Genomic DNA, 27,578 nt, shown 5'->3' on the forward strand with positions numbered 1-27,578 from the left:
ATTAGAATACATAAATTCATATTTAGATACATAATGTTTAACATGGCTGTACTTTATTGCATGTGGATTATAAATGTTTGAAATTTTATACGATAAGACTTCTACGAGTATAACAGTAAACAAGCTTCACTGGGCATAGCACATTGTTAGTGCTCAATCAAAACAGGAGGAAAGCAGGAAATGAGGCAGGTAGATAGATTATTTTATAGTCATGGCCAAGTATGTGTCTCATACCACCCTAAAGAAATTTACAATTTAGTTCAGTATGTAAGATATAACCTCTGAACTGGTTCATTATCTGTAACAGCTGATGGAGGTGCCAAGTAGCCTCTGAATTATGTTGCTTTGAGGCATCCATTACCATATATTCCCAAATTCTGAATCCTCCTGTCTTGCCTTTTTTTTTTTTTTTTTTTGGAGACAAGGTTTCACTCTGGACTATAGTGGCCAATCACAGCTCACTGAAGCCTAGACCCCTGGGCTCAAGTGATCCTCCCACCTCAGCCTCCCGAGTAGCTGGGACCACTGGTGTGCACTAGTCTAACGGGGTTAATTTTTTCATTTTCTGTAGAGACAGCGTCTCCCTATGTTGCCCAGGCTGGTCGCAAACTCCTGGACTCAAGTGATCCTCCCACCATGGCCTCCAAAAGTGCTGGTATTACAGGCGTGAGCCACCTAGCCCGGCCTCTCCATTTTTGATCCTTCACTTAGGATGTGTTCACAGGCCTGATAATGCTGAATTTACCCTGGTTTCCCAGCCCACATTCACCTGAGACATTAACTTCAGTGCCACAGTCACTAACCAATCCTATCCTTGCATACACTTAGCCTGCAAAACTAAGAATTTAACCTTATATATAACCTTAAGCCCTCCAATTCACCAGGATAGTGAGACTATGAAATGTGCAAATTAAATAATAAAAATAGACCAGAACACATTTCAGAAAACAACATATTAATAGTTGGCACATGAATCAAACAGGAATGATTATTATTCAAGACCCAAATGAGCAGGAGATAAAGGTTGAATCTAAACTAGGTTTGCTATGGACAGGAAAAAATTCTTGCTAAGCCAGGTGAAGAGGCTTAGGCAAAATAAAGAAAAAAAGTGGTAAGTATTATAAAATTAATTTGTCTAGATTCTAGAATAAAAAATTTATATTTGGATATGTGTGAGGTAATCGGAAAGATCAGATTTAGATCTCTGATAATCACAGAAAGTTGTGGAGTAGACTAAACAATATTATCTTCATTTATAGATAAGGAAATTCTAGCATAGAAAGGTTAACTTTTTTTTTCTTTTTGAGATGGAGTTTCGCTCTGTCGCCCAGGCTGGAGTGCAATGGCGCGATCTCAGCTCACTGCAACCTCCGCCTTCTGGGTTCAAGTGATTTTCCTGCCTCAGCCTCCTGAGTAGCTGGGGTTACAGGCGCACACCACCATGCCCAGCTAATTTTTGTATTGTTAGTAGAGCCGGGGTTTCACCATGTTAGCCAGGCTGGTCTCCATCTCCTGACCTTGTGATCCGCCACCTCGGCCTCCCAAAGTGCTGGGATTACAGGCTTGAGCCACTATGCCCTGCCAGAAAGGTTAACATTTGCTCAAGGTCATAAAACTAGTTAGGGATAGGGCAGGTAATTAATAAAATTCATTTCTCTTGATTCACAGCCACATATTCATTTAATTAGATCATGATTCTGCTCAATGTTCTCCAATTTTGCCTAATATAACTCTTGAACATAGTTTCTCACCATAAATAACCCCGCCCCCATTCACTTCTTGAATGTCTACCCTTCCTCTGAAGGAATGTTTTCAAGCATATTTTCAAGATCTACTTTAAGACAAACCCCATCCTCTTACCAACAGACCTGACCACTGGACAATAAAAAGGAGGTTTCTATCCTTACTGACTATAGCCACGTCCTTTCTGTGGCTACTAAAAGATTTAGGTTCCAGTAATATTTTTAAAAACTAATCTCGGATAATAGATTAGAAAATTACTAACTATCGAGTAAAGCAGACTTCCTGTTTATTTATTGCTCGGAATTACCACCTTCAGTGCAGTCAAGGGTGAGTCTAACAGCATAGGGTGCAACTATGTTACTGTCCTTCCTCTTCACAGTAAATAAGACACACAACTCATCTTTCACAAGAACATAAAATGGACTTCCTTTTTTGAAAAAATGTTCCTCAATAGAAGCATGCTTAAATCTTTCCCACATCCTCTAAACCTTCCAAAGATCAAGTCTTCCCTCCATTGTACTTTCCTAAAATAACAATTTTTTTTGAAAGAGTACACTCAACCTGTCTGAACTTCAAGCTGATCATTTTTATCTAGTACTGTACTCATCTCCGCCACCCACTCAAATTACCCTTAAGGAAACCAATGATACCTGAAACGCCAAAATCAAACACATATTTTTCAAGTCTTAATCTTACCTGTCCTGGGGATGAAGGAACTGGTGCAGCGCTCACTAGGATATAATTACAGAGCTCTTAAGGAGCTCTCCTCTGTGCCAGGTACTATACTAAGCATTCAAAAATGTTCATTTAACCTTCACAACATCCCTGAGAAGTATTACCCCCTTTTAACAGATTAAAATTGGGGCTCAAAATTACCCAGAGGCCAAGTAGTGAAGCCCATATGATTCTAATGTTTGCAGTCTCTTCCCAATTCTGTGGCATTTCCTCCATATCTTTCACTATTTCATCAACCACGCTTTTAATCAGTTCTCTCATTTCACATGCTCTCCTTGGCAATTTCATTTCCTCCCAGAGCTTTAATTACATTATATATTAGTGCTTCCCAACTTTTTAAATCTTTCTGTTAATATAGACATTTTGTGCTCTCTGTAGCTTGTATTTTGAAAATAAGTTCCCATAGAAATTACAATATTGAATATGTTTACTTAAACCACACTTCCTTCCACCACTCAAGATCTGTTAACCTTTAATGAACTGCCCCATGATTAAAATCAACAGACCGTGAGGTAGAAATATTTTATTGGAGAGATATCAAATCACTCTATTTCCTCTTCCCATGTCCACTTTTCCTAGACATTTCTCTCGAGTCATAAACATCTTCAACTGTCTAATAAGCATAGTTCCATGATTGTCGCCCCAGGGCCTTCAACATAAACCTGTCTAAAACCAAACTCTCATTTCCCTTAGCAAACGTGTTCTCTGAGTTCTCCAGCTAATATTGTCACAACCCACCCTTGTCTATTCTTTGAGGTACCTACCTGCAAAACTGTAACGCTGACACTGACTTCCTTGAGCTACCAGGTAAAAAAAAACAACCATTACAGGAGTGCCTATTATGGCCTGGAGTAGAGGAACGCAAAATAGTTCAAAACATCCTCTTCCTCCCGAAGAAACAGATTTTTTTTTGGCGAGGCATGTTCCAACTTATAAAATTAAAATATATTCACAACATTTTAATTTGATCTTTAATCTGTTTTACAGAAAAAAAAATGTGATGTTACTTTCCACTCCATTATTGAAATAAAGTTACACACAAGTAAACGAAAACAGTTCTGTATACAATAAAAGTCAACAGGGCAGCGCAAATAGCCAACTACCCAAGGACACAAAGTGACCTGGACGCGTTCTGGGGTGTCGCTGCCGTCACCCGGGGGCCGCCTGGCCGGACCCTCCCTCCGACGTCCCCCGGGACCGCTCTCTCTCCCGCAAGTCGCTCTGCGGCCTGTCCTCAGCCGGCGGGGTCGGCAGTGACCGCGGGAAAACCCCGCTGGCTGTGCGACCCAGGGCGCGCTGAGCAGGGGCTGCGGCTGCCGCCACCGCCCGGCTCCGGACCCGGCCAGAGCTGAGTCCGGGATCGGCCGAAGCCCCTCGCCTTCAGCCTCCCAGACGTCCGACCAGTGGAAAATTAGCATACCTGGGGGAGAAAGCAGCTGGAAGGCCGGCGGTCCTGGCAAACCTAGAAGGCGGAAATAACCCTGGTGATGGGCGGGGCAGGGCTCCAGCGCTAACTGCATCCACTAGGTTTGGTCAACACAGAGCCGCGCCAACTCTCTGTGGCTGCGCCAAGACCTGAAGCGGCGGACTGAGAGCCGGGGTCAGAGGCTGAGAGGGCATCGGAATGGGAGCGGGGCAGAGGGGAACACATATCCTGCGGAGACCGAGCAAGGCGCCACAAGGACAGCGGCGTGAGGGGGCGGGGCGCGCGGCGCGAGAAGGCGGGCACGAGGGGCGAGCGCGAGGCGGGGCACGGCGCGCGGCGTGAGACGGGGCGGGGCGCGCGTATCGGCGCCGCGGCCGCGTGACGCGTTTTCAAATCTTCAACCGCCGCAACCCACTCGTTTGTGCTTTGCGCCTTCCTCCTCCGCGCTTTGGAGCCGGATCCGGCCCCGGAAACTCGACCCGCAGACGCGGTACCTCTGCTGAGTGGAGGCCGTAGCCGGCGGAAGGAGAGAGGCGGCCGTCCTGTCAACAGGCCTGGGGAAGCCGTGCTTTCGTGGCCGCCCAGCGCGACACTTTCTCCGGACCCAGCATGTAGGTACCGGGCGACTGCCATGAACTCCGGAGCCATGAGGATCCACAGTAAAGGGCATTTCCAGGGTAAGAAGCCCCTCCTCCGCCTGCAGTCCCTTTAATCCTTTCCTCCCCTCGTGGTTCCACCATTGATTCTTCAGACTTCTCCCGCCGGTTCCTCAGCTTTTTTTTTCTGACCGCCCTCCTCTGGGGTCTGAAGGAAGGGGCTTCTTCAGTGTTTTGTCTAAGAAGGAACGGATTCCGGCCCGGCCCCTCGAGCGCTCTGCCCTTTACAGCGGCGGACCCAGATTCATTCCCGGTCGTGCCTTCGGTTGAAAACTAGCAAACAATGTGCAGATCCGGGACCTCGCTGGGGCTGCCTTGCTCTCTTCTGCCGGGCTTCCGCAGATGCTGCGCCTCCGCCCGGGCCCTTGGAGGCGACGGACAGCATCCTCAGTTTAAAGTCAGACACGCTCGTCGCTTTTCGCTTCAGTATTAGATTGAGTGATTGTGGGTGGATTTTTGGTCTTAACCCTTGAAAGTTTATTTTCCCTTCCACATAAGTTGGGGGAAAGCATTTGTATTTCAAACATCCCATTGCTGGTTTCAACATTACAAACAGGGAAACAAAAGCACATTTCCATTTTCAATCACTTTATTTGGTGAAACATTCCACCACCTAAGTTTTTGTACAGGTATTTGTATATGTGTAGTAATTACCAATTTAAGAACAGGTTGCGTTTGAAAAATTAATTTTTAAAGCAGTTGCTCGGATCTCAGATCTGTTTTTAATGAAAATAATGAAATGAAAGGTTTAGTTCTTCGTAATGGACCGTTAAATTCCTAATACATAGACAAATTGCATGTGAAATGGACCATTTAGTTGTTAACATGCAGACAAACTTTATATGAAACTAAAACTTGAGCAGTCTGAAACCCTTGACTAGGTTATTCTGGGTAACAGGATTCTTTCATCGCTAAATGAAGTTTAAACACCAGTTTTGAATGTTCAGCAGAATGGCAGATGCTCAATAAGTAGTTCAGTATTAAATACCCCCATGGAGTTTACATCCTAAAGAAGAAAATCTTTCAAAAGAGTTTTATATAGTCCCGTGCCTCAGGAATAAATACAAGAATATTTCTTGCTGAGTCAACTATTATTTTACAATATGCGGTCTGTGAAAATATATAGAGCATTTTGCCTCTGTCCTAAGTAGTGCTACAAAGAAATACATTTCAGTGCTAATAAACTGGTAGGATTGTAAGGATTTTTATTTTGTAATATTGTATAATGAAATGTTTTAAAAATAGTACAAGTGTCTGTGTAAAACATCTGATTCTAAATATCTTTAATAGCAGGTGGAATCCAAGTCAAAAATGAAAAAAACAGACCATCTTTGAAATCTCTGAAAACTGATAACAGGCCAGAAAAATCCAAATACAAGCCACTTTGGGGAAAAGTATTTTACCTTGACTTACCTTCTGTCACCATATCTGAAAAACTGCAAAAGGACATTAAGGATCTGGGAGGGGTAAGTGAAAACCCTAAACTGGCATAGAAGGAAAAATTTGTAACTACTACTTTCTACTATGTAATCATTTAAATTTTTCATTTTAGAAAAGTTAAACCCTTCTGTTAGCACCAAGATTAACATTATTATCAGCTGTTTATCGTTAATGAAAAACCATTTGTTTTAACCTTTTGTGGACTGGCAAAACTTTCAGGTTTCTCCGATTAGCAGTCTAGTATAAAGTTCCCAGCGTATAAGACTCCCCTGTCCTAGTGGAACTGCTCACTGTAATGTTGGAATGTCCTCCAGATGACAGCAGTTTCTTGATTATGAATCTTGGGGAGCTACGTAAGTTTGTATGGACTAGTGTAACAATTAAGAATGTTATTACAGAACACCCATGCAAACCACACAGTTAAAATTGTTCCTGAGCGATACAGATGCTGTTTCAACAGAATGAATGTTATTAAAGGAATAAAAATTTGCATTAGGAATCTGGAGATACTTTCCTACCTTGTACACTGATTAGATGATTGGGAAATTAGAAATCTCAGGCAAAGGCCGGGCACAGTAGCTCATGCCTGTAATCCCAGCACTTTGGGAGGCTGAGGCGGGCGGATCACAAGGTCAGGAGGTCGAGACCATCCTGGCTAACACGGTGAAACTCCATCTCTACTAAAAATACAAAAAAAAAAAATTAGCTGGGCGCGGTAGCGGGCGCCTATAGTCCCAGCTACTTCGGAGGCTGAGGCAGGAGAATGGCGTGAACCCAGGAGGCGGAGCTTGCAGTGAGCTAAGATCGCCCCACTGCACTCCAGCTGGGGCAACAGAGCGAGACTCTGTCTCAAAAAAAAAAAAGAAAGAAAAGAAAACTCAGGCAAAATTCTAGGATCTTAATAGGATTAAGGTTAATATTGGATGAATTTTAGCAAATGAGGTGATAAAGGTTTTTTCTGTCTTAAAGGGTCATACTGGACTTTGACTTTCTGAAGGTCTGTGTCTTTGAGTGTCTAAACTGATCCTTTCATTCCCAGACTGGTAACTTTTCATTTTATTTTTATTTTGAGACAGAGTCTCGTTCTATATGGCCTGGGTTGGAGTGCAGTGGTGCGATCTCAGCTCACTGCAACCTCCGCCTCCCAGGTTCAAGTGATTCTTATGCCTCAGCCTCCACCTCCTGAGTAGCTACAATTACAGGCATGTGCCACCACTCCTGGGTAATTTTTGTATTTTTAGTGGAGTTAGGGTTTCACCATGTTGCCCAGGCTAGTCTCAAACTTCTGACCTCAGGTGATTTGCCCACCTCAGCCTTCTGAAGTGCTGGGATTTACAGGCATGAGCCCTCCAGGCCCTGCCAATTCCCAAACTAGAAACTTACCAGAAGAACATGTGCTAACAAGTTTCCTGGAACTGTTTGTTAATATGATATTTTATTTACCTATCTCTGAAAAGTTACTCTACTTTTTTACTATTCATTTTGTTAAACTAAAACACTGTGACATGCTTGTAATAGTAATATTTATCGTAATGATCATACGACAGCATTCTTAAAGGTCATGTTTACTAGGCCAGCCACCCTATTGACTGTGTATCTATTAAGCATATCTTAATGTGTTAAGGACCTTAGACATTGAGTAAAAAAAGACCCCTTCATCTTAGAAGCAAAGTACTTGAGGTCCAGAGAAAGTAAATGGCCCAGTTAGAGCAGTATTAGCTTCTTAATTCCAACAGCAACATAGTTCCTGCACCATTCTGTTCCTCTAGCAATCAGTGGCTACAAATGGCTATCTGGCTGTTAATTCACACCTGTAATCCTAGCACTTTGGGAGGCCGAGGCAGGTAGATCGCTTGAGGCCAGGAGTTCAAGACCAGCCTTTGCAACATGGCAAAACTCCATGTCTACTAAAAAATACAAAAATTAGCCAAGAATGGTGGCGCATACTTGTAGTCCCAGCTACTTGGGAGGCCAAGGCATGAGAATCGCTTGAACCTGGGAGGTGGAGGTTGCAGTGAGCCAAGATTGTGCCACTGCACCCCAGCCTGGGTGACAGAGTGAGACCCTCCAAAAAAAAAAAGTAGCTTAAAGTAGCTATCCGATGTGATTTGATGACAGCTTTCTCAAACACGATGAAAAACCCATTAACTCTAGGTCTAATGGTCTAGATCAGTGATATTTAGATTTGCGTTTTTATCAGTAGAACCCTTTGAACAAAATAATATTCAGAAGTCTAACATGTAAAGCCTATAAAAAGGGAACTCCTTAGGCTAAAACAACAGTATTGAGGCTAAAGCAAGAATCACTTGTCCTGTCACCTTTCTTCTATCTCCACAGCAGTTCCTGAGGTAATTGCAAGAAACAAATTTTGAATTACTTCTGCCATACATAATAGTTGAGGGAGCTTTTGGTTTTACATACTTAGTCTTACCCTGAAATGATTGAAGTAGACCAGTGAAGTTAGGAGCATATTAAGGGTGTGAGTTTCCAAATTTTCCTTTGGATTTCCCAAAAATCCAAAGCTATGGATTTTCAACTGAATTTGATTTATTAACTTTCTTCTAAAAAAAAAGTTTTATTTATTGAATTCTGATCTTCCCATACTATCTTTTCTATAATTAATGATATTTAATTCTCGGGTCCTGGTTTCTTTCTTCAGCACATTTACTATTTCTGTCACTAAAAAAGATTTTCTCATAAAGATCTCCTACATGAGCTAATTTATCTTCACATCATTACTTTAGGTGCCTTTTTAATTCACCACGTCACATACCTTGGTTTCTACAATCTCGGTGAAAACATCTTAATACCCCATTTATCTACAGAGTATGCTTCTGACAAATTTAACCACTGAGAGCACAGCACCCAGATTCTGATATAAAGGGGAAATACCTTTAATAGTGCAAGAAAAGTAGGTGTTACAAAACCATCTAAGGAGAACGTGGGATCAACCACAGGTCCATGTCTAAATAGTTTTGGCTGAAATAAGGCAATTGGAGAGGAACAGAAATGTAAGCCAATACCTTGGCGTATTAGCTTGAACAGTAAAAGGTTTGGTGTTCGTCATGATGACCTTGAGTCATCAGAAAATAACGTTTTGAGTTTACTCTTTAAATGGCGTAGATTCAACAATATCTGATAAATTGAATAACCTGGTAGAACTGATTCAACAAATGTTGAGTATGGTGTGCACTGCACTCTGTGTTTTGGTAGATTCAAAAATGAATCCTGCCGGGCTTGGAGGCTCACATCTATAATCCCAGCACTTTGGGAGGCTGAGGCAGGCAGATCACTTGAGGTCAGGAGTTTGAGACCAGCCTGGCCAACATGATGAAACCCCATCTCTACTAAAAATACAAAAATTTAGCTGGGCATGGTGGCACACACTTGTAATCCCGGCTGCTGGGGAGACTGAGGCAGGAGAACCTCTTGAATCTGGGACGTAGAGGTTGCAGTGAGCCAAGATGGTGCCACCGCACTCCACCTGGGCAACAGCGAGACTGTCTCTCAAAAGAAAAATAAAATAAAAAATGAGTCCTTATGTCCGTCCTATCCTCATGTTCTAACCTAGGTGGAGATGACATTGGTACAAGTAATTGTGTTAATAATACAACATAGAACATCAGGAGCAAGGAGAGATTAGTTCCAGCTAAGGAATTGTGGATTTCGTTCATACAAAATTGGAACACGGCTTTGAAGAATGATGAAGATTTGGGCATGTGGGAATTCATTCAAAAATTATTCCACCAGTGTCTCCAGTATATCAGCACTATTTTAGATCCTAGAGATACAAAAATAAGTAAAATATAATGCTCTAGGTATTCTTAGTCTAGCGGAAACCTCAGACAACTAAATAATTTGTATTAGAGGGTTATTAGTGCTTTGACAGAAATATGTAGAAATTGCTATTAGAACACAGAGATAGGAATGATTAACTCTGCCATTAGGAATCAACAGAGATAAAGTTTGAGCTGGATCTTAAAGTCTTAGTTTGCAAGGCAAATAGACATACGGAATAGAGGAAATCATATTTAAAATATATGTCAATGCGGTTTGTTTCTACAACTGATGTTGCAGTGAGATTTGAGCTTAGGATATAGGTGGGGGGAATGGCAGGAAACAAAATTACATTAGGGCTATGTTGCAAAGGGCGTTTTATTCACTACTGAGGAGTTTTAACTCTGTAAGAAATGAAAAACCGAAGGAAATTAGTGGTACTAACATAAGAACAGACATACACACCAATAGAATAAAACAGAGAACCCAGAAATAAACCCTCGCATATATGACTAATTGATTTTCAAGAAGGGTACCAAGACCATTCATTGGGGAAAAGATGATCTTTTCAACAACTGGTGCTAGGAAAACTGGATATCCACATGCAGAAAAATGAAGTTGGACCTTTACTGTGACATATGCGTAAATGACCTCAAAGTGGATCTAAGATGTATTTGTAAGAACTAAAACTCTTAATGGAAAATATAGGGAGAAGTCTTCATGACATTGGATTTGGATATGGTATCAAAATCATGTGCAACAAATGAAAAGTATAAAATTGGACTTCATCAGGATTAAGAACTTTTGTGCCTCAAAGGACATTTTTAGGAGTGAAATCACAGGAAATCTTTGCAAATTATATATCTGCTAAGGGATTAATATCCAGAATACTTGTATAAAGAACTTCTATGACCCAAGAACAAAAGGACAAATGGCCCAATTTAAAAATGGGCAGAGGAACTGAAAAGACATTTACTCAGAAAAGATATACTAATGGCAGATAAGCACATGAAAAAATGTTCAGCATCACTGATCATTAGGGAAATGTCAATCAGTAATCACTTAACACCTGTTAGGATGGTTACCGTTAAACAACCAGAAAAATAACAAGTGTTAACAAGGATTTGAAGAAGTAGAACCCTTGTGCACTCTGAGTGGTAGTGTAAAACAATATAGCCACCATACAGAATAGTATGGGTGGTTTCTGAAAAAAGTAAAAAATTGAATTACTGTATGATTCCGTAATTTCATTTCTGACTATACATCCAAAAGAATTGAAAGCAGTCTCAAAGATACCATTCACAATAGCCAAAAAGTGCGAACAGCCCCAATGTCCAACAAGTAAATAGAAAAAGAGGAGGTTGTATATACATACAGTAGAATATTATTCAGCTTTAAAAGGAAATGAAATTCTAATTCATGCTACAACATGGGTGAACCACTAAAAACACTGTGCTAAGTGAAGGAAGCCAGTTACAAAAGAACAAATGTAGGATTCCATTATATGAGTTACCTAGAATAGCCAGTTTCAGAGATGGAAAGTATTAGAACCTCTGACATTACTAGGGCCTCATATTTATGAAAATGAAGGCAGTATTTGATGTGTGAATTATTCATTTATATTATTGCCTGGCCCTTACAGGCATTTCAGTCTGTAATCCCTGGAATAAATAAATGTAGGTACATTATTTACTGGTCAATGAAAATGAATGTTGGTCAAAAAAATGATTTGTACTTAACCAAGGAGGTCACTGGGCTCAGTAGCAAATTCTGCTTAATGCTTAGATGAAGTTAACTTATCTGTTACACACTTGACTTCATTTTTATTATCCTCATTTATAGTGTGAAATCCTATAGAAATTAGATACAGATATTTAAAATATTTTAAGAAGTCTTTCATGGATGTAAATTGTTACTGCTTATTAATGATTCACAATTTACTTCTGCTTAGTGGGTTTTTATACTATACATATTTATACTATATATTTTTCTAATAATATTAGTATTCTACTTAGTATTTACTTCTACCTATTTTTATTTTCCTGACCCTGGCGATCTTTAATAACCTTCACTTTGGGCCGGGCACGGTGGCTCACGCCTGTAATCCCAGCACTTTGGGAGGCCGAGATGGGCGGATCACAAGGTCAGGAGATCCAGACCATCCTGGCTAACACGGTGAAACCCTGTCTCTACTAAAAATACATTTAAAAAAAGAAAATTAGCCAGGTGCGGTGGCAGGCGCCTGTAGTCCCAGCTACATGGGAAGCTGAGGCAGGAGAATGGTGTGAACCCGGGAAGCGGAGCTTGCAGTTAGTGGAGATCTCGCCACTGCACTCCAGCCTGGGCGACAGAGCAAGACTCCGTCTCAAAAAAAAAATAACCTTCACTTTGGTATGTGTCTTTATAAGTAAATTCAGATATTTAGGCGGTGATCTTCAAACATTTTAGTAAAGTAATTCTTTTCAAACAGTATTACACTCTTAAGGGTAAAGGTTCCCTGCATCCTGTAAGTTGAAGCCTCAAGGGAAGGTGTAATAAATTAGTGATTGATTTAAACTTGTATTATCTGCTATGGTAACCATTAATGATATGTGGCTACTTTAAAGTCTTTAAAATGAAATCAAATTTAAAAATCAGTGACTTGAGCTAGGCGCGGTAGTATGTGCCTGTACTCTCAGGTACTTGGGAGGCTGAGGCAGGAGGCTCTCTTGAGCCCAGGAGTTCAACGCCAACCTGGACAACATAACAAGACCCCATCTCTTAAGAAACAAAAAATTCAGTGGCTTAATCACACTACCAAGGTCATTTCAAGTACTTAGGTAAGTTGTATTGGACACTGCTGCTTTAGATCATGGGCTTGAGTCAGAATGCTTGTGTTCAAATTATATTATTTGCTACTGGGTAACATGAAATAAGTCACCTCTCTTCACTTTTTCTCCTGCAGAAAATGTAGATAGTATCATGAGACTGTTCCATAGATTAAGTTAATTAGCATATATAAAGTATTTAAGAATAGTATCCAGCACATGCTGCTGTTGTGCCATTATAGGAGCTCTTATACTTCCTCAGAGTTCTAAGTTCAGAAAAATACAGTACAAAACCCACCAATTTACGAAATAATTGCATCAAATTGAACTTTTTTACTGTGCTTGGCATATGAAATAGCTTATGGTTTTTATGACCTAGTTGAAAATACCTTGGTGGCATGTGCCTACAGTCCCAGCTATTCAGAAGGCCAAGGCGGAAGAATCACTTGAGATCAGGGGGTTGAGGCTGCAGTGAGCTATGATTTTGCCACTTGCACTCTAGCCTGGATAACACAGTGAGACCATGTTTCTTAAAAAAAAAATTATAAATAAAAATACCTTGTTTTCTTCTAGCGAGTTGAAGAGTTTCTCAGCAAAGATATCAGTTATCTTATTTCAAATAAGAAGGAAGCTAAATTTGCACAGACCTTGGGTCGAATTTCTCCTGTACCAAGTCCAGAATCTGCATATACTGCGGAAACCACTTCACCTCATCCCAGCCATGATGGAAGTTCATTTAAGTCACCAGACACAGTAAGTCTCTTAAATATGCTTTGAGACTCAGAAGGGCTATATCCTGAAGATCTCATGGTTTTTAATAGCAAGGTGGCAGTAGAGTTTACTTATGTAGAACATTTGCAAAGCTACATTATGTGTGGCTGTCCAGTCCTTAATAAGGTTGCTGTCTTTTAGAAAGGTGGTTTTTGCCTAATAGTTCTTGTGTAATCACACTCTGATTGCTTAGGTATACCCCTGTATTTAGGGATGGCTTGTAGTTTTTAGAATAATTTACAACTAAAAAGTTAACAGCAGATCATTCTTTAAAGAAGAAATAGAAACCTTTTTTATTTTCAGAGCAGAGGTCAGCAAACTCTAGCCCATCGGCCAAATCCAGTCTGTTGCCTTTTTTGTACAGCCTGCAGGTTAAGCATGGTTTTTACATTTTCAAATGGTTGTATAAAAATATCAAAAGAATATTTTGTGACAAGTAGAAATTTTATGAAATTCAGATTTCATTGTCTATAATGTTTTATTGGAACACAGCCATACCTGTTTGTTTAGGTATAATTTGTAGTTGCTTTTGTGTTTTAGGCAAAATTGAATAGTAGTTGTAGAGACCATATGGCCAACAAAGCTTAAAATGTTTACTCTCTGGTCCTTTGCATAAAAAGGTTGCCAGCCCCTATTCTAGAATTATTGAAATCTTATCCCTACCACTCCATGGCCAATAAATTGAAAGATGCAAGGAAGGACAAATTAAATTGATTTAATTGGGTGTGAGATGGGATAAGATCAAATGAGAGATAAAATGTTTATCTCAGTTTTTAGGTTGAAGTGTAATTAAATTATTATTTTAAAATATCCTCCTCGACTTACCTGTTATAGCCATTTGAAAATTAGGGGAAATGAGGAGAAAACAGAAGAAATGAGTCACAAAAGAGATACCACTTGAAAAAAGAGTTATAATACATAGAAGAAAACAGAAGAAAGAACGGAAAGGAGATCAAGGAAGGACCATGCATTCTCTGAGTTAATGCTTTTTTGGAGCAAGGAGACAATACACTAGCAATTCCAAAATAATTGTTGCTGATGGCATTTCAACTGATTTTCCTAGTAGTTTATTTAAAAAGTGAAGTAACAGCTGGGCGCGGTGGCTCACGCCTGTAATCCCAGCACTTTGGGAGGCTGAGGTAGCTGGATCACGAGGTCAGGAGTTCAAGACCAGCCTGACCAACATAGTGAAACCCCATCTCTACTTTAAAAAAAGTACAAAAATTAGCTGGGCATGATGATGCTTGCCTGTAGTCGCAGATACTTGGGAGCCTGAGGCAGGAGAATTACTTGAACCCGGGAGGCAGAGGTTGCAGTGAGCTGAGATAACGCCACTGCGCTCTGGCTTGGGCAACGCAGCGAGACTTTGTCTCCAAAAAAAAAGGGTGAAATAGCGTAAAAACAGTATATAAAATTTATTGTTTTTCTTAAATCTTTGATTTAATAGGAACTAAAATGTAAACCAATTAATTGTAAAGAATTCCAGTGAAACCTAGCTATTTTATTTTTCATGTTGAATAGAATTACTACAAAACCAAAGAGGTCATCCCAAAAAGGAAACTTTTAAATATGAGACCCGAAAGTTCTCTTTTCTTAGCTGCTTTACCTTTTTAACCTGTTCTCCAGTTAAGCACTATGTTTTAAAATTTTCTGGTCTTTTTATAGGTGTGTTTAAGCAGAGGAAAATTATTAGTTGAAAAAGCTATCAAGGACCATGTAAGTAGGAACTGTAAAGATTCACATTGTAACATTTTGTTGTTAAAAACTCCACTGGAAATTTCAGATATTCTTGAAATTTTCCTTTCCACATTTTTAGGCAAAAGCCTGAATCTCAGCATATATTTTGTTTTACAAAGTACAGAACTTAACTTTTCATGTAGAAACATCCCCATCTTGTGGCCTTTAAAAATATTACTGGAAACTTAAAACTTGCCTTATAGTTTTCATTAAATTATTAAGAACGTGGGTATAAAGTGGGATTGATTTTAGAAATTCTATAGAAAATCTTGATGTCCTGGCTATTGTAACTCTATAGGGTCTGTTACAAATAACCACCTTAGTGACATTAAGCTTCAAATAATTGAATCTTTATTAAAATTTAGCTCATTTTAAATAATTTCCTAGAACAACTGTAAAACTTTTTTTTACAGGATTTTATTCCTTCAAATAGTATATTATCAAATGCCTTGTCATGGGGAGTAAAAATTCTTCATATTGATGGTAAGACTTTTATAATTGTTTTTTGACAATATTTGTTGTAAGTGTCCATGTCTGTCCTTTGGTTCCTGATTTTACATAGTGAAATTTTGATAGCAAGGATGTCTTAATCTGTTCCCTATTGCTTATAACAGAATACCTGAAACTGGGTAATGTACAAAGAAAAGGAATTTATTTCTTACAGTTACGGAGACTAAGAAGTCCAAGGTCATAGGGCTGCATCTGGTGAGGGCCTTCTTGCTGGTGGAGACTCTACAGAGTCTTGAGGCAGCACAGAGTATCACATGGTGAGGGGCTAAGCATGCCAGCTCAGGTCTCTCTTCTTCTTCTTATAAAGACATCAGGTCCACTCCCATGATAACCCATTAATCCATGAATCCCCTCTTAAAGGCCCCACCTCTCCGTAAATACTGTCCCATTGGGGATTAAATTTCAACATGAGATTTAGAGGAGACAAACATTCAGACCATACCATAAGGGATACATATAATTGTAATTTCTTTATCTAATTTAACTACAAGAAAATATCACTGTTTAACTCGAAGAGTAAAATTGCTAATCTTAAAACCTTCTTTCTTTTAATAAAGACATTAGATACTACATTGAACAAAAGAAAAAAGAGTTGTATTTACTCAAGAAATCAAGTACTTCAGTAAGAGATGGGGTATGTCTTCTTTTTTAATTTTTAAAGTAATTTTCTAAAGTGACCAAGCTTGGTTTATTTATTTATTTATTTGCAGATTTTTCCTCCCAAGTAGAAAATATCCTAGGGGCAAGCCTGTGTATGATGTGCCTGTTTCTGTTATTCAAATAAATCGTGTGTCAATTTAACTTCAGGGTTGTACTCACCAGGTAAAAGTTGTTCCTGGAATAGTGGTATAGGTCACTTCCTCAGCCCCCTTTTGTTACTACTGTTTTGTAACAGGTACTTTTATTCTGTAGAAAAACACTAAAATCAGCCTATTGTGTAAACATTCCTAATGTAAGTAATGTACTTCTTTTTGGAATATAAATATGTACTATCCTTTTCAACTGCTCTGGATGGTGGTATAACAAAATCTTGTTTTAGCATGGCTAACTGGCCTGACCTTGAAATACTTGTTAAGCAACCACATTGGTTGTTAACATTCTGTTAAACCTAACGTTCCCATTATCTTCAGTCGCTTTCATTTTCCTTGTTGCTTCTTTGAAGCATCTATACAGATTCAGGCTTTTTCCATCCTTTACAACAAATACAGTAAAACCTCCCTTGATCCCACATCCCCACCTACCTATTATCTAATCCTTATATTTCCTCATCCAACGTTCTCAGATCTCTACTTTTATACTTCCCATTCATTTTTCAACCTACAAGATATGAAACTTCTGACCAGTTTTTCAAATCATTTTGACACTTTTCAAACCCAGTCATACTGGTTTCTCAGTTGTTGTCCATTTCTTCCTTAAACTTTTCTATTCTCTTCTGAAATACCATCTCTTAGCTTTCTCCTGGTCTCTTCATATTTCTCAGACCATTCTTTTGTGGCCTGCTTTTCCTTTGTTCAATACTTAAATGACAGAGATCTAAAAATAATGAACTGATAAGAGAGTTTATATAAAGACATGAAGCCATAGCGGGATGGCATATTTTAGAAATCTTGTATAGCATAATACAGCCTGATTGTTGAGTGTGCCAGTGACAAAAGATAAAGCTGGAAAAACCAGCCTGTTAAGATTATAAAGTACCTTGCACTATATAAAGGAGTTAGATTTTTATCTTGGAGGCTTTGGAAAATCATGGGAAGATTATAAATAGAGTAACCTGATTGGATAGTCATTTTGGAAAGATCTTCTAGTTGACAGTAAAGAATGAATTATTTGGCAAGACCGGAAAATGGCTTTTGAACTGTTAAACACTTGTCTTTTGTTTTGTGTGTGTGTTTTTTTTTTTTTTTTTTTTGAGGCAGTCCCTCCCCGTCTGTCACACAGGCTGGAGTGCAGTGGTGCCATCTCAGCTCACTTCAACCTCCTCCTCCCGGGCTCAAGCGATCCTCCCACCTCAGCTTCCCAAGTAGCTGGGACTACAGGCATGAGCCACCATACCTGGCTAGTTTTTGTATTTTTTGTAGACGGAGTTTCGCTATGTTGCCCAGGCTGGTCTCAACTCCTGAGCTCAAGCTATCCACCCGCTTCAGCCTCCCAAAGTGCTGAGATTACAGCCATGAGCCACCACCCCCAACCCTCATTTTTTACTGAATACATTTTACAAGATGACCACTTGGTATATGCATGCCTTGTATAAGGATTCATAAAGTTTCTATGTATTTCACATTTTTAATAAATTCACATTTATATCAGAATAATTTGCAGAAAGCAACAAAGTAGTATTTAAAACTATCAATATTGTCTTATTTATGGGTTAAAAATTTAAATGACTATTTCCAAATTTTCACAAAATGTAAGTGGCTATTCATATATTGGACTGAGCTAAATGGCATATAAATTGTCTCTACCACACTTAGCAGATTGTTTGGATTGTATATAGAAGTAAATGTTTTAAAAAATGTAAACTCGTAACAACCTTTATGAACTCTGTGAATACACAAATTGTGTCTGTCTTCATATATATGTGTATATATATCTGCAATAAGTTTCATAGAACAATAGTTACCCTTCTTAATGTGATGGATATTAATATTTCTGTGGTATTTTCATTTCTTAAAAATATTGATCACAACTCTCTGAATTGACTTTATAGCCTACTGATAGGTCACAGTTTGCAGTTTAAAAAGCATTTTGGGGGTTGAGCATGGTGGCTTGGCCTCTAATCCCAGCACTTTGGGAGGCGAAGGTGGGCAGATCACATGAGGTCAGGATACCAGTATGACCAACATGGTGAAACCCCCATCTCTACTAAAAATACAAAAATGCCAGGTGTGGTGGTGCATGCCTGTAATCCCAGCTACTTGGAAGGCTGCGACAGGAGAATCACTTGAACCTGGGAGGCAGAGGTAGCAGTGAGCCAAGATCACCCCACTGCAGTCCAGCCTGGGTGACAGAGTGAGACTCCATAGCAGTGAGCCGAGATCACCCCACTGCAGTCCAGCCTGAGTGACAGAGTGAGACTCCATAGCAGTGAGCTGAGATCACCCCACTGCAGTCCAGCCTGGGGGACAGAGTGAAACTCCGTCTCTAAATAAATAGAGAGAGAGACAGACGGACAGGTAGGTAGGTAGGTAGGTAGGTAGGTAGGTAGGTAGATAGATAGATAGATAGATAGATAGATAGATAGATAGATAGATAGATAACTCCATCTCTAAATGGATGGATGGATGGATGGATGGGATGGATGGGATGGATGTCATGTCAGTGATCCTGAGAAATGTTCAAGGCCTGGCTTAAGGCAATAACAGTAGGGGAGGGGAAGATTTGAAAGATACTTAATTGGTTTCAGTGCCTAGTCACTGTCTTGAATCTAGTATTTACTAGATTATTAACATCATAAAGACCAAGTTTAGTCCTCATCATTCCTTCAGTAGTAACATATATTAAATGCCTGCTATGTGCCATGTAGTAGGACCCCCCATAATACAGAGAAGATAAAATAGCTATGAAACAGATTTTAATCTTTCTTCTAAAATAAAAACGATAAAAATAACCAAATATCTTGATAGTCCAGAATCTGTATCTGGTTGAATTGATTCTCATACTGGAAATTTTTATTTTGGTATATAAGACAGGAATGTTTCTGGAAAATTTTTAGTTTGCCAAGTACTAAAACAAAACCTTTTAGTGAAATTACATTTAAGAGTCTTGAATGGACATGTATAAATTTCAAAATGTTTATTAGGTTCTCATAAATGTTGTTAGTATGTATCTTATTTAAAATGTGATAATTGGATAAATGTATTTTGCTCACTGCTTTATTTAAAGTGCTTTGAGGTTTGGGCTTTTTGTTCTTTTTTTGTTTGTTTACTCAAAACTTTTTTTGTCATTTTTTACATACATGTGCAGGAGGAATATTGGTCATTTTCTTTGATGTCTTTGTTAGGTGGGATGTTTAATCCTATTTTCATAAGATACTGATATGTGTTCCTGTTTCTATTTTCTAGAGAAGTTTTTATAGAATTGTTTTTATTTATTTAAATGTTTGGTAGAATTTACTAGCAAGGCTATCTAGCCCTGAAGTTTTTCTTTGTTGGAAGATTCTTAACTATGAATTCAATTTATTCATTAGATACAGGACAATTCAGGTTATTTTCTCTTCAGTGCATGTTGTTAGTCTGTTTTTCAAGGAATTTGTCCTTTTTTTCTTGGTTGTCAAATTGATGGGCAAAGAGTTGTTTGTAATACTCCCTTATTAACTTTGTAATGTCTATGGGGACTGTAATAATGTCCCCTCTTCTATTCCTGATAATGCTATTTTGTGTCTATTCCTTTTTTTCTTAGTCAATCTGGCTAAAGTTTTAGCAGTTATTAATGTTTTCAAGGAAACAGCCTTTAGTGGCATTGATTTTTTGTGTGTGTAGTTTTCTGTTTTCAGTTTTATTGATTTCCACTCTTACCTCTTTTCTTCTGCCTATTTTGGGTTTTTATTTCTGTTTGTAGTTTCTTAGGTAAAAAGCTTGAATCATTGATTTGAGACCTTTCTTTTATTTTAATGCTATAAATTTTCTTTAAGCTTTCTTTAGCTGCATCCCACACATTTTACATTGGATTTTTTTTAGAGAAGTTTTTGGTTCCCAGTAAAATTGAATGAAAGGTACAGAGATGTTTTACATACCCCTTGCCCTAACATCCCACACCAGAGTGGTACATTTGTTGTAATCAATGAACTTAACATTGACACATCATCATCATCCACAGTTCATAGTTCACATTTTGGCTTACTCTTGGTGTTGTACATTCTATGAGTTTTGACAAGTGTGGTTATGAGTTGTATCCATCATTATAGTATCATACAGAATGTTTCCACTGCCCAAAAAATCTTCCATGTTTATTCCCCCATTCCCTTAAAACCCAGATAACTACTGATGCTTTTACATTCACCATGGTTTTGTCTTTTCCACAGTGTCATGTAATTGGAATCATACAGTGTGTTTCCTTTTTTGATTGGCTTCTTTCACTTGGTAATATTCAATTAAGGTTCCTCCATGTCTTTTCATGGCTTGACAACTTTTTAAAATCTGAGTAATATTTCATTTTCTGTATGCACCACAGTTTATCCATTTACCTACTAAAGGACATCTTGGTTGCTTCCAAGTTCTGGCAGTTTTGCATAAAGCTAATATAGATATCCATGTGCAGGTTTTTTTGTGGACATGTTGTTAACTCATTTGGGTAAATAATCAAAGAGTATGATTGCTTCTTCTTATGGTAAGACCAGATTTAGTTTTGTTATAATGTGCCAAACTGTCTTCCAAAGTTGTTGTACCATTTTGCATTCCCACCAGCGATGAATGAGAGTTCCTGTTGCTGATAGGTAGGATTTTCATCTTTATTCAATTAAAAATATTTTAAAATTTCTCTTGTGACTTACTCATTGTCCTGTGGGGTTACTTGGAATTTTATTTGTTTCCAAATAGGAATTTTTCAGCTATCTTTCTGTTACTGATTTCTATTTTAATTCTGTTATAGCTATATAACATGCTTTTTATTATTCGTTTTAAAAAATTTATCAGAGTTACCCAGAATATAGTCTATCTTGGTAAAGAAGAACTTGAAAAAGATGTATATTCTGCTGTGGTTGGGTATTGTTTACATGTCAGTTAGATCAGCTTGAGTGATAGCGTTGTTCATGTCTTCTGTATCCAGGATACAGAAATGTTGCTCAGGCCTTATTCTGTCCACTACTGAGAGAGAGGGATATTGAAATTACCAAGTAAAATTGTGGATTTGTCTAGTTTTCCTTTTAATTCTAGTACAGTTTTGAGTCATTTTGAAGCCCGTTGTTGGATATGTACATATTTAATATTCTTACGTCTTCCTGGTGAATTGACCCTTTTATCCTCTATAATGCTCGCTCTTTTGTCTTTGTTAATTCTTGTTCTGAAGTCTGCTCTCTGATGTAGGCCATTCTGGCTTTATTTTTGTTAGTATTTACATAGTACTTTTTGCAGTCTCTTGCATATTTAAAATGGACTTCTTGCAGATGTTGTCTTTTTCATCAAATTTGGCAATCTGTCTTTTAATTGGTAGTTTAAGTGATTTATACTTAATGTAATTATTGATAATGGATTTAGGTCTGCCAACTTACTGTTAGTTTTCTGTTGATGCCCTTTGTATTTTATTCCTCTGTTTCCTCCTCTCCTGCCTTCTTTCAGATTGATCTGCCAGCTTTTTAACTCTCTTCATTTTTGTTGTTTTATTTTAGTGCTGCTATAGGATTTACGATATACATGCATAACCTTTCGCAGTCTATCTTGAATTAACATTTACCTTCTTCAAATAAGATGTAGAAGCCTTAAAATATTCAAGCCATTTTACCTTCCCCACCAACCTTTGTGTCCTAATGTGTATTACATCTTATAATGAAAATGTCACCAGACAATGTTAAACTTTTTGCTTGAAAAAGTCATATTTTAGGGTTGGGCCTGGTGGCTCACACCTGTAATCCCAGCACTTTGGGAGGGCAAGGTGGGTGGATCACTTTAGCTCAGAAGTTCGAGACCAGCCTGGGCAACATGGCATAACCCCATCTCTACAAAAAAATATATAAAAATTAGCCAGGCATGGTGGCATGTGCCTGTAGTCCCACCTGCTTAGGAGGCTGAGGTGGCATGATGGCCTGAGCCCGAGAGGCGGAGGTTGCAGTAATGCGAGAACACACCACTGCTTGCGACAGAGCAAGACCCTGTCTCTGGGGAAAAAAAAGAAAAAGAAAGTTGCGTTTTAAAGAAAGTAACAGGAGAAAAATAGTCCTATTAACCCAGATGTTAACCTTTCCATTACTCTTCCTTCCTGAAATTACAGGTTTTCTTCGGATATATCCCTTTAGCCTGAACTTACTTTAGCATGTTTTAGAGCAAATCTGATGGCACAAGGAATTCTCTTAGATATCCTTCATGTGATCATGTCTTTACTGGAAAAAGAAGAATGAATTGAAAGTTCTTTATCTCAGCACCTTACTCCAATCCTAAAACTGTCTTCTGGTCTCCATGGATTCTGATGAGAAATCTGTGGTCATTCAGATTGGTGTTCACTTATACGTACTGTATCATTTTTCTCTGGCTGCTTTTAAGACTTTTTTCTTTACCTTTGGTTTCAGAAGTTCGATTGTGCCTACACTTGGTTCACTGAGCTTATTGATTGTGTAAATTTTCACAGTATTTCACAATATTGCATAAAGCTAATATAGATATCCATGTGCAGGTTTTTTTGTGGACATGTTGCCAACTCATTTGGGTAAATAACCAAAGAGTATGATTGCTGCTTCTTACGGTAAGACCAGGTTTAGTTTTAGGACTTATTGATTGGAAAGTTTTCAGCTATTACTTTGTTAATTTTTTGCCTTCACCAAACTCTCCCCTCTTTTTCCACCATTCCAGTTGACAATAAAGTTAGACATCTTGATGTTATTCCATAGGTCCCTGTGGCTCTGTTCCTTTTTTTCTTAGTCTTTTTTGTTTCCTCTTTTCTTACAATTGGAGATTTCTATTAATTTGTCTTGAAGTTCACTAATACTTAATTGTGTCATCTATGTTCTGCTATTGAGCCTATCCAGTGAATTTTGTATCTCACTCAGATAGTATATTTTTCAGTCCTATTATTTCTGTTTGGTTCTTATTTGTAGTTTTTCTGCTGAGAACTTGTCTCTTTCCATTCATCTTAAGTGTGTTTACCTTTACTTTTAAAGTCTTTTTCTGATAATTACAGTATCAGGAACATATTGGGGTTGGCATCTGATTGTCCTTTTCTCTCAAAAATTGATAATGTTTTTTCTGGTTTTTTACATGTCAAATTTAAGTTTTGACTGTATACTGGACATTCTAAATGTTGTGTAGGCTCTATATCTATTCTAATAGTCTGGAGAATGCTGATTTTGTTTCTGCCATTGTTTTAGCAGACAGTTATCCCAGTTTTGTTCAGACTGTTCTGTCTTGATTATTGTGGGTGGGGTGGATCTAATTAATCTCAGTTTCAATTTTCAAAGCCTTTGCTATGCTGTGTTGGGTCTCTCCTTAGCATGTGCAACTTGGAGGTAAGCTCTGCACTTGCATGGATTTATACAGGGAATTAGAGATCGCTTTCTCTAACTTGCTCTTTTCATGAATCAATCTCTAGCTCACAGTGGCCTCTTTCCCAGGTCTTCTAGTCAGAAAGTGAGGGTTTCTCAGTGTTAGCTTAAGCTTGTTCTACCTTTACAATCTCAGCTTCCTTATTGGGACCCACCCTCAGGGTAGAACTGTGGGAGAAAAGAAAATAATATAGGGATTCTCTTGGTATTTTTGGACCACTTGAACCTCATTCCTGGTTTTTCCAGCCAGAAAGATAGGAGTTTTAGCTGCTGGCTCTGCCACTGCTGCTAACTCCATGACTGAAGGTTCCAGTTTTGACTTCCTTCCACAATCTGCCTGCTTATTTTACTTTTCATTCTTCAGGTGGTCGCTTATTCAGTGTTGTCCAGAATGTCTACTTGTAATCAGTAGAGTTGATTATCCATCTTGGACATATTGAATCTTTGACTAAATTGACAGACTAATAAATGTTGACTAATTGCTTTATTCACTCTAACACAAATATTTTACTGAAAAAGGGCATAAAAATAACATGACTTTAAAAAAAAAATTTCATTAACTACCTTTTCATTATTGGTTGATTTCTTTTTATGAAGTCAAGATCAGTTATAGCTAGAATGCAAGGTACTTATTGAGTGTATTGTAAAACATTTAAAAACAATAGTTTTATTTAACAAAGAATAATCCTTCTTTGATATAGTACTTTTCGGCATGATTTGTTTTTATCTTGAAGATATTGAGCAATTGCTGTTTTAACTGTACTTTCAAAGCCAATCTTTTCACTATGTGTATATATATATTTTTTTAGGGGAAAAGAGTTGGTGCTGGTCCACAAAAAACAAGAAGTAAGTATTTTGGTATCTTTAAGTGTATTTGGTTTGCATTTGAAGAATCATAAAAGATCTTCTAAAATCATGTAAACCACCCTCTAAATGACTTGTTCACGACTTTCTTGGTCTTTATAGAACATAGATCCTTGTTGAAGTTTGGTGAAGCCTGTGGACCGCATTCTCAGAATAATGTTTTTTTAAAACGTTTCTTTTAAAGATCACTAGACTACCAAGAAAATGAATTACATTAAAATGTAGTTACCAAAATAGTTTTTAATTATGAAATAGTGATAACTTGCTTTTTATTACACAGAACAGGTTCTGGCAGTGAATCTAATTGCTGTCATTTTGAATTGATAAGCGTAAACAATGCTGTGAGATATCTACTCAAGCAATTCATAACTGATGAAAGTCTGTGCTGTTTCTATTAGCATCAAAGTCGCAGGTACTGCGAATACTGTGATGCTACATTTATAATGGGAGGAAATGCTAAATTGCAGTTTGAGGTTAGTGAAAACAATAGTGTAGTTTTTCTCCTGTTCTAATTTATGACCCTCCTGAATCCTGTTCATTTGAGGGTTCCATTCAGTTTAAGAATCTCAGAATATAGAGAGAGCTTCTGTTATTTTTGGAAATGAGGTGGTAATGGAAGTACCTCATCTGAGGCTTAAAACTTTAAAGTGGATACATGGTTTTTTGTTTGGAGGGTTTTGTTTTGTTTTGCCATAGTAGTTTTATTTAAAAAAAAAAAAAATTCCTGGATTTGCAAGTATCTAATATGTTTTCTATGTTCTCAAGCAGGAAGACTGAAAAAGCCTTTTGTAAAGGTGGAAGATATGAGCCAGTAAGTATCTAAGTCCAATCTGTATGATTTAAGTGCAGTACTAAAGGGGAAAATCACCTAAATAATTAGGCTAGCTCGATTAGTACTGTTAGGTTCCTTTGTGTTTGATTTATATTATGCTAACGTGCTTGCGGCACAAGTTAATGAAAGTAACATTAATTCATTTATGCTCAAGGACTAAATTTAGTTTCAGTATGTTGTAGATATCCCTGAAATAGCTGGTTTAGAAAAATCATGACACTATTTTTTAGTATTTAAATTATTCTCTGGCTAAATGCAGTACCAGATGATTTAGAACTACTGAAAGATTACGCCTACATTTGCAAAAAAGAAATTATTAGATGCTATTTAGAAATAGAAAATCTAAGTATAACATCTCACATGGTTGATTTCCAAAACTCACTCTGAAGTACTGTAGGGTAGTCTTTTTGTTGTTGTTTGTTTTGATTTTTTGAGATGGAGTCTTGCTCTGTCACCCAGGCTAGAGTGCAGTGGCACAGTCTCGGCTCACTGCAACATTCACCCCACCCCCGGTTCAAGCAATTCTCCTGCCTCAGCCTCCCAAGTAGCTGGGATTGCAGGTGTACGCCACCATGCCCAGCTGATTTTTGTATTTTTAGTAGAGATGAGGTTTAACCATATTGGCCAGGCTAGTCTCTAACTCTTGACCTCAAGTGATCCTCCTGCCTCAGCCTCCCGAAGTGCGGGGATTACAGGCGTGAGCCACTGCGCCCAGCCATGTGGGATAATCTTAATGAAGACCTCAGATATAAATAGGCCTGCCATGAGAGAATTAGATTACTTTCTTTTTTCTTTCTACTTACTAATTTAGACGTGTGGTTAATTCTCTTGGGTATTCACACTGAGGTGACAAAAGTGTATTGAAAACTGCTTTTTATGAAATGTGTTCCTGTGAAGAAAAAAGTGCAATTCAAAAAGAGGCCTAGAAAAGACACTAGTATACGAAAGGATAGCCCATGTTCATGAATTGGAAGACATAATATTGTTAAGATGTTAATATCACCCAAAGTGATCTACAGATTCAGTGCAATACCTATCAAAATTTCAATGATGGTTTTTGCAGAAATAGTAAAAATGTATCCTAGAATTCATACGGGATTGTAACAGATGCAGGATACCCGAGACAGTCATTAAAAAGAACAACAAAGGCCGGGCATGGTGGCTTACGCCTGTAATCCTACCACTTTGGGAGGCCGAGGCGGGCAGATCGAGACCATCCTGGCTAATACGGTGAAACCCCATCCCCCGTGTCTACTAAAAATACAAAATATTAGCTGGGCGTGGTGACAGGCGCCTGTAGTCCCACCTACTCAGGAGGCTGAGGCAGGAGAATGGCATGAACCCTGGAGGCAGAGCTTGCAGTGAGCCAAGATCGCGCCACTACCCTCCAGCCTGGGGGACAGAGTGAGACTTCGTCTCAAAAAAAAAAAAAAAAAAAGAACAACAAAATAAGAGGTCTCTCACTTCCTGATTTCAAAACTTACTGTAGTGCTACAGAAATCAGAACAATTTGGTGTTAGAATAAAGACATAAACCAATGGAATAGAATAGAAAGCCTAGAAATAAACCATCACACATATGGCCAAATGATTTTCAACAAGGGTATGAAGATCATTTAATGCAGAAAGGACAACATTTTTAACAGCGTTGAGAAAACTAGATATACACATGCAAAAGAATGGCATTAGGCTCCTACCTTACATCATATTCAAAAGTTAACTCAAAATGGACCAAAGACCTAAAATAGTAAAACTCTTGGAGAGAACATAGGGGAAAAGCTTCATGACATTGGATTTGCAGTGCTTTACTGGATATGACACCAAAAACACAGATAACAAAAGATAAAATAATTAAATTGGACCGTATCAAAAATACAAATTTCTATGCCTAAAGGGATATATAACATTCCAAAGAATGGAAGAAGATACTGCAAGTCATATATCTATTTTTTTTTTTTTTCAGCTTTCTCAGGTTGAACAAGTCATATATCTAATAAGAGTGTTAATATCTGGAATATATAAAGAATTACAACTCAACAACAAAACAACCCAGTTTTAAAAAATAGGCAAAGCGCTGAATATAGACATTTTTCCAG

General features: G+C 38.2%; 2 protein-coding genes across 12 annotated transcripts in view; one reads left to right on the forward strand and one right to left on the reverse strand.

Annotated features, from left to right (window-relative positions):
- The window catches only part of SLC25A40 (solute carrier family 25 member 40), a 55,101-nt gene extending 51,004 nt beyond the window's left edge, over positions 1-4,097 (reverse strand). For 3 of the 9 annotated variants that reach the window (XR_007724410.1, XR_007724411.1, XM_050785295.1), the window contains exon 1: positions 3,899-4,078. The gene's annotated coding sequence lies outside the window, so the exon portion shown is untranslated. Of the gene's footprint in view, positions 1-3,242; positions 3,807-3,898 lie in introns of those variants that run through there. The other 6 variants (XM_050785293.1, XM_050785290.1, XM_050785294.1 and 3 more) reach the window with 4 other exon arrangements.
- A 394-nt stretch (positions 4,098-4,491) lies between these two features.
- The window catches only part of DBF4 (DBF4 zinc finger), a 32,340-nt gene continuing 9,253 nt past the window's right edge, over positions 4,492-27,578 (forward strand). Inside the window, exons 1-8 of one of the 3 annotated variants that reach the window (XM_050785271.1) lie at positions 4,492-4,581; positions 5,851-6,026; positions 13,158-13,337; positions 15,021-15,071; positions 15,506-15,575; positions 16,160-16,236; positions 24,597-24,633; positions 25,417-25,462. In XM_050785271.1, the coding sequence (XP_050641228.1) occupies positions 4,536-4,581; positions 5,851-6,026; positions 13,158-13,337; positions 15,021-15,071; positions 15,506-15,575; positions 16,160-16,236; positions 24,597-24,633; positions 25,417-25,462 (683 nt within the window). In that variant the 5' untranslated portion in view covers positions 4,492-4,535. Of the gene's footprint in view, positions 4,582-5,850; positions 6,027-13,157; positions 13,338-15,020; positions 15,072-15,505; positions 15,576-16,159; positions 16,237-24,596; positions 24,638-25,416; positions 25,463-27,578 lie in introns of those variants that run through there. The other 2 variants (XM_050785272.1, XM_050785273.1) reach the window with 2 other exon arrangements.

This window comes from Macaca thibetana, chromosome 3, assembly GCF_024542745.1.
Source record: "Macaca thibetana thibetana isolate TM-01 chromosome 3, ASM2454274v1, whole genome shotgun sequence".
NCBI lineage: Eukaryota > Metazoa > Chordata > Mammalia > Primates > Cercopithecidae > Macaca > Macaca thibetana.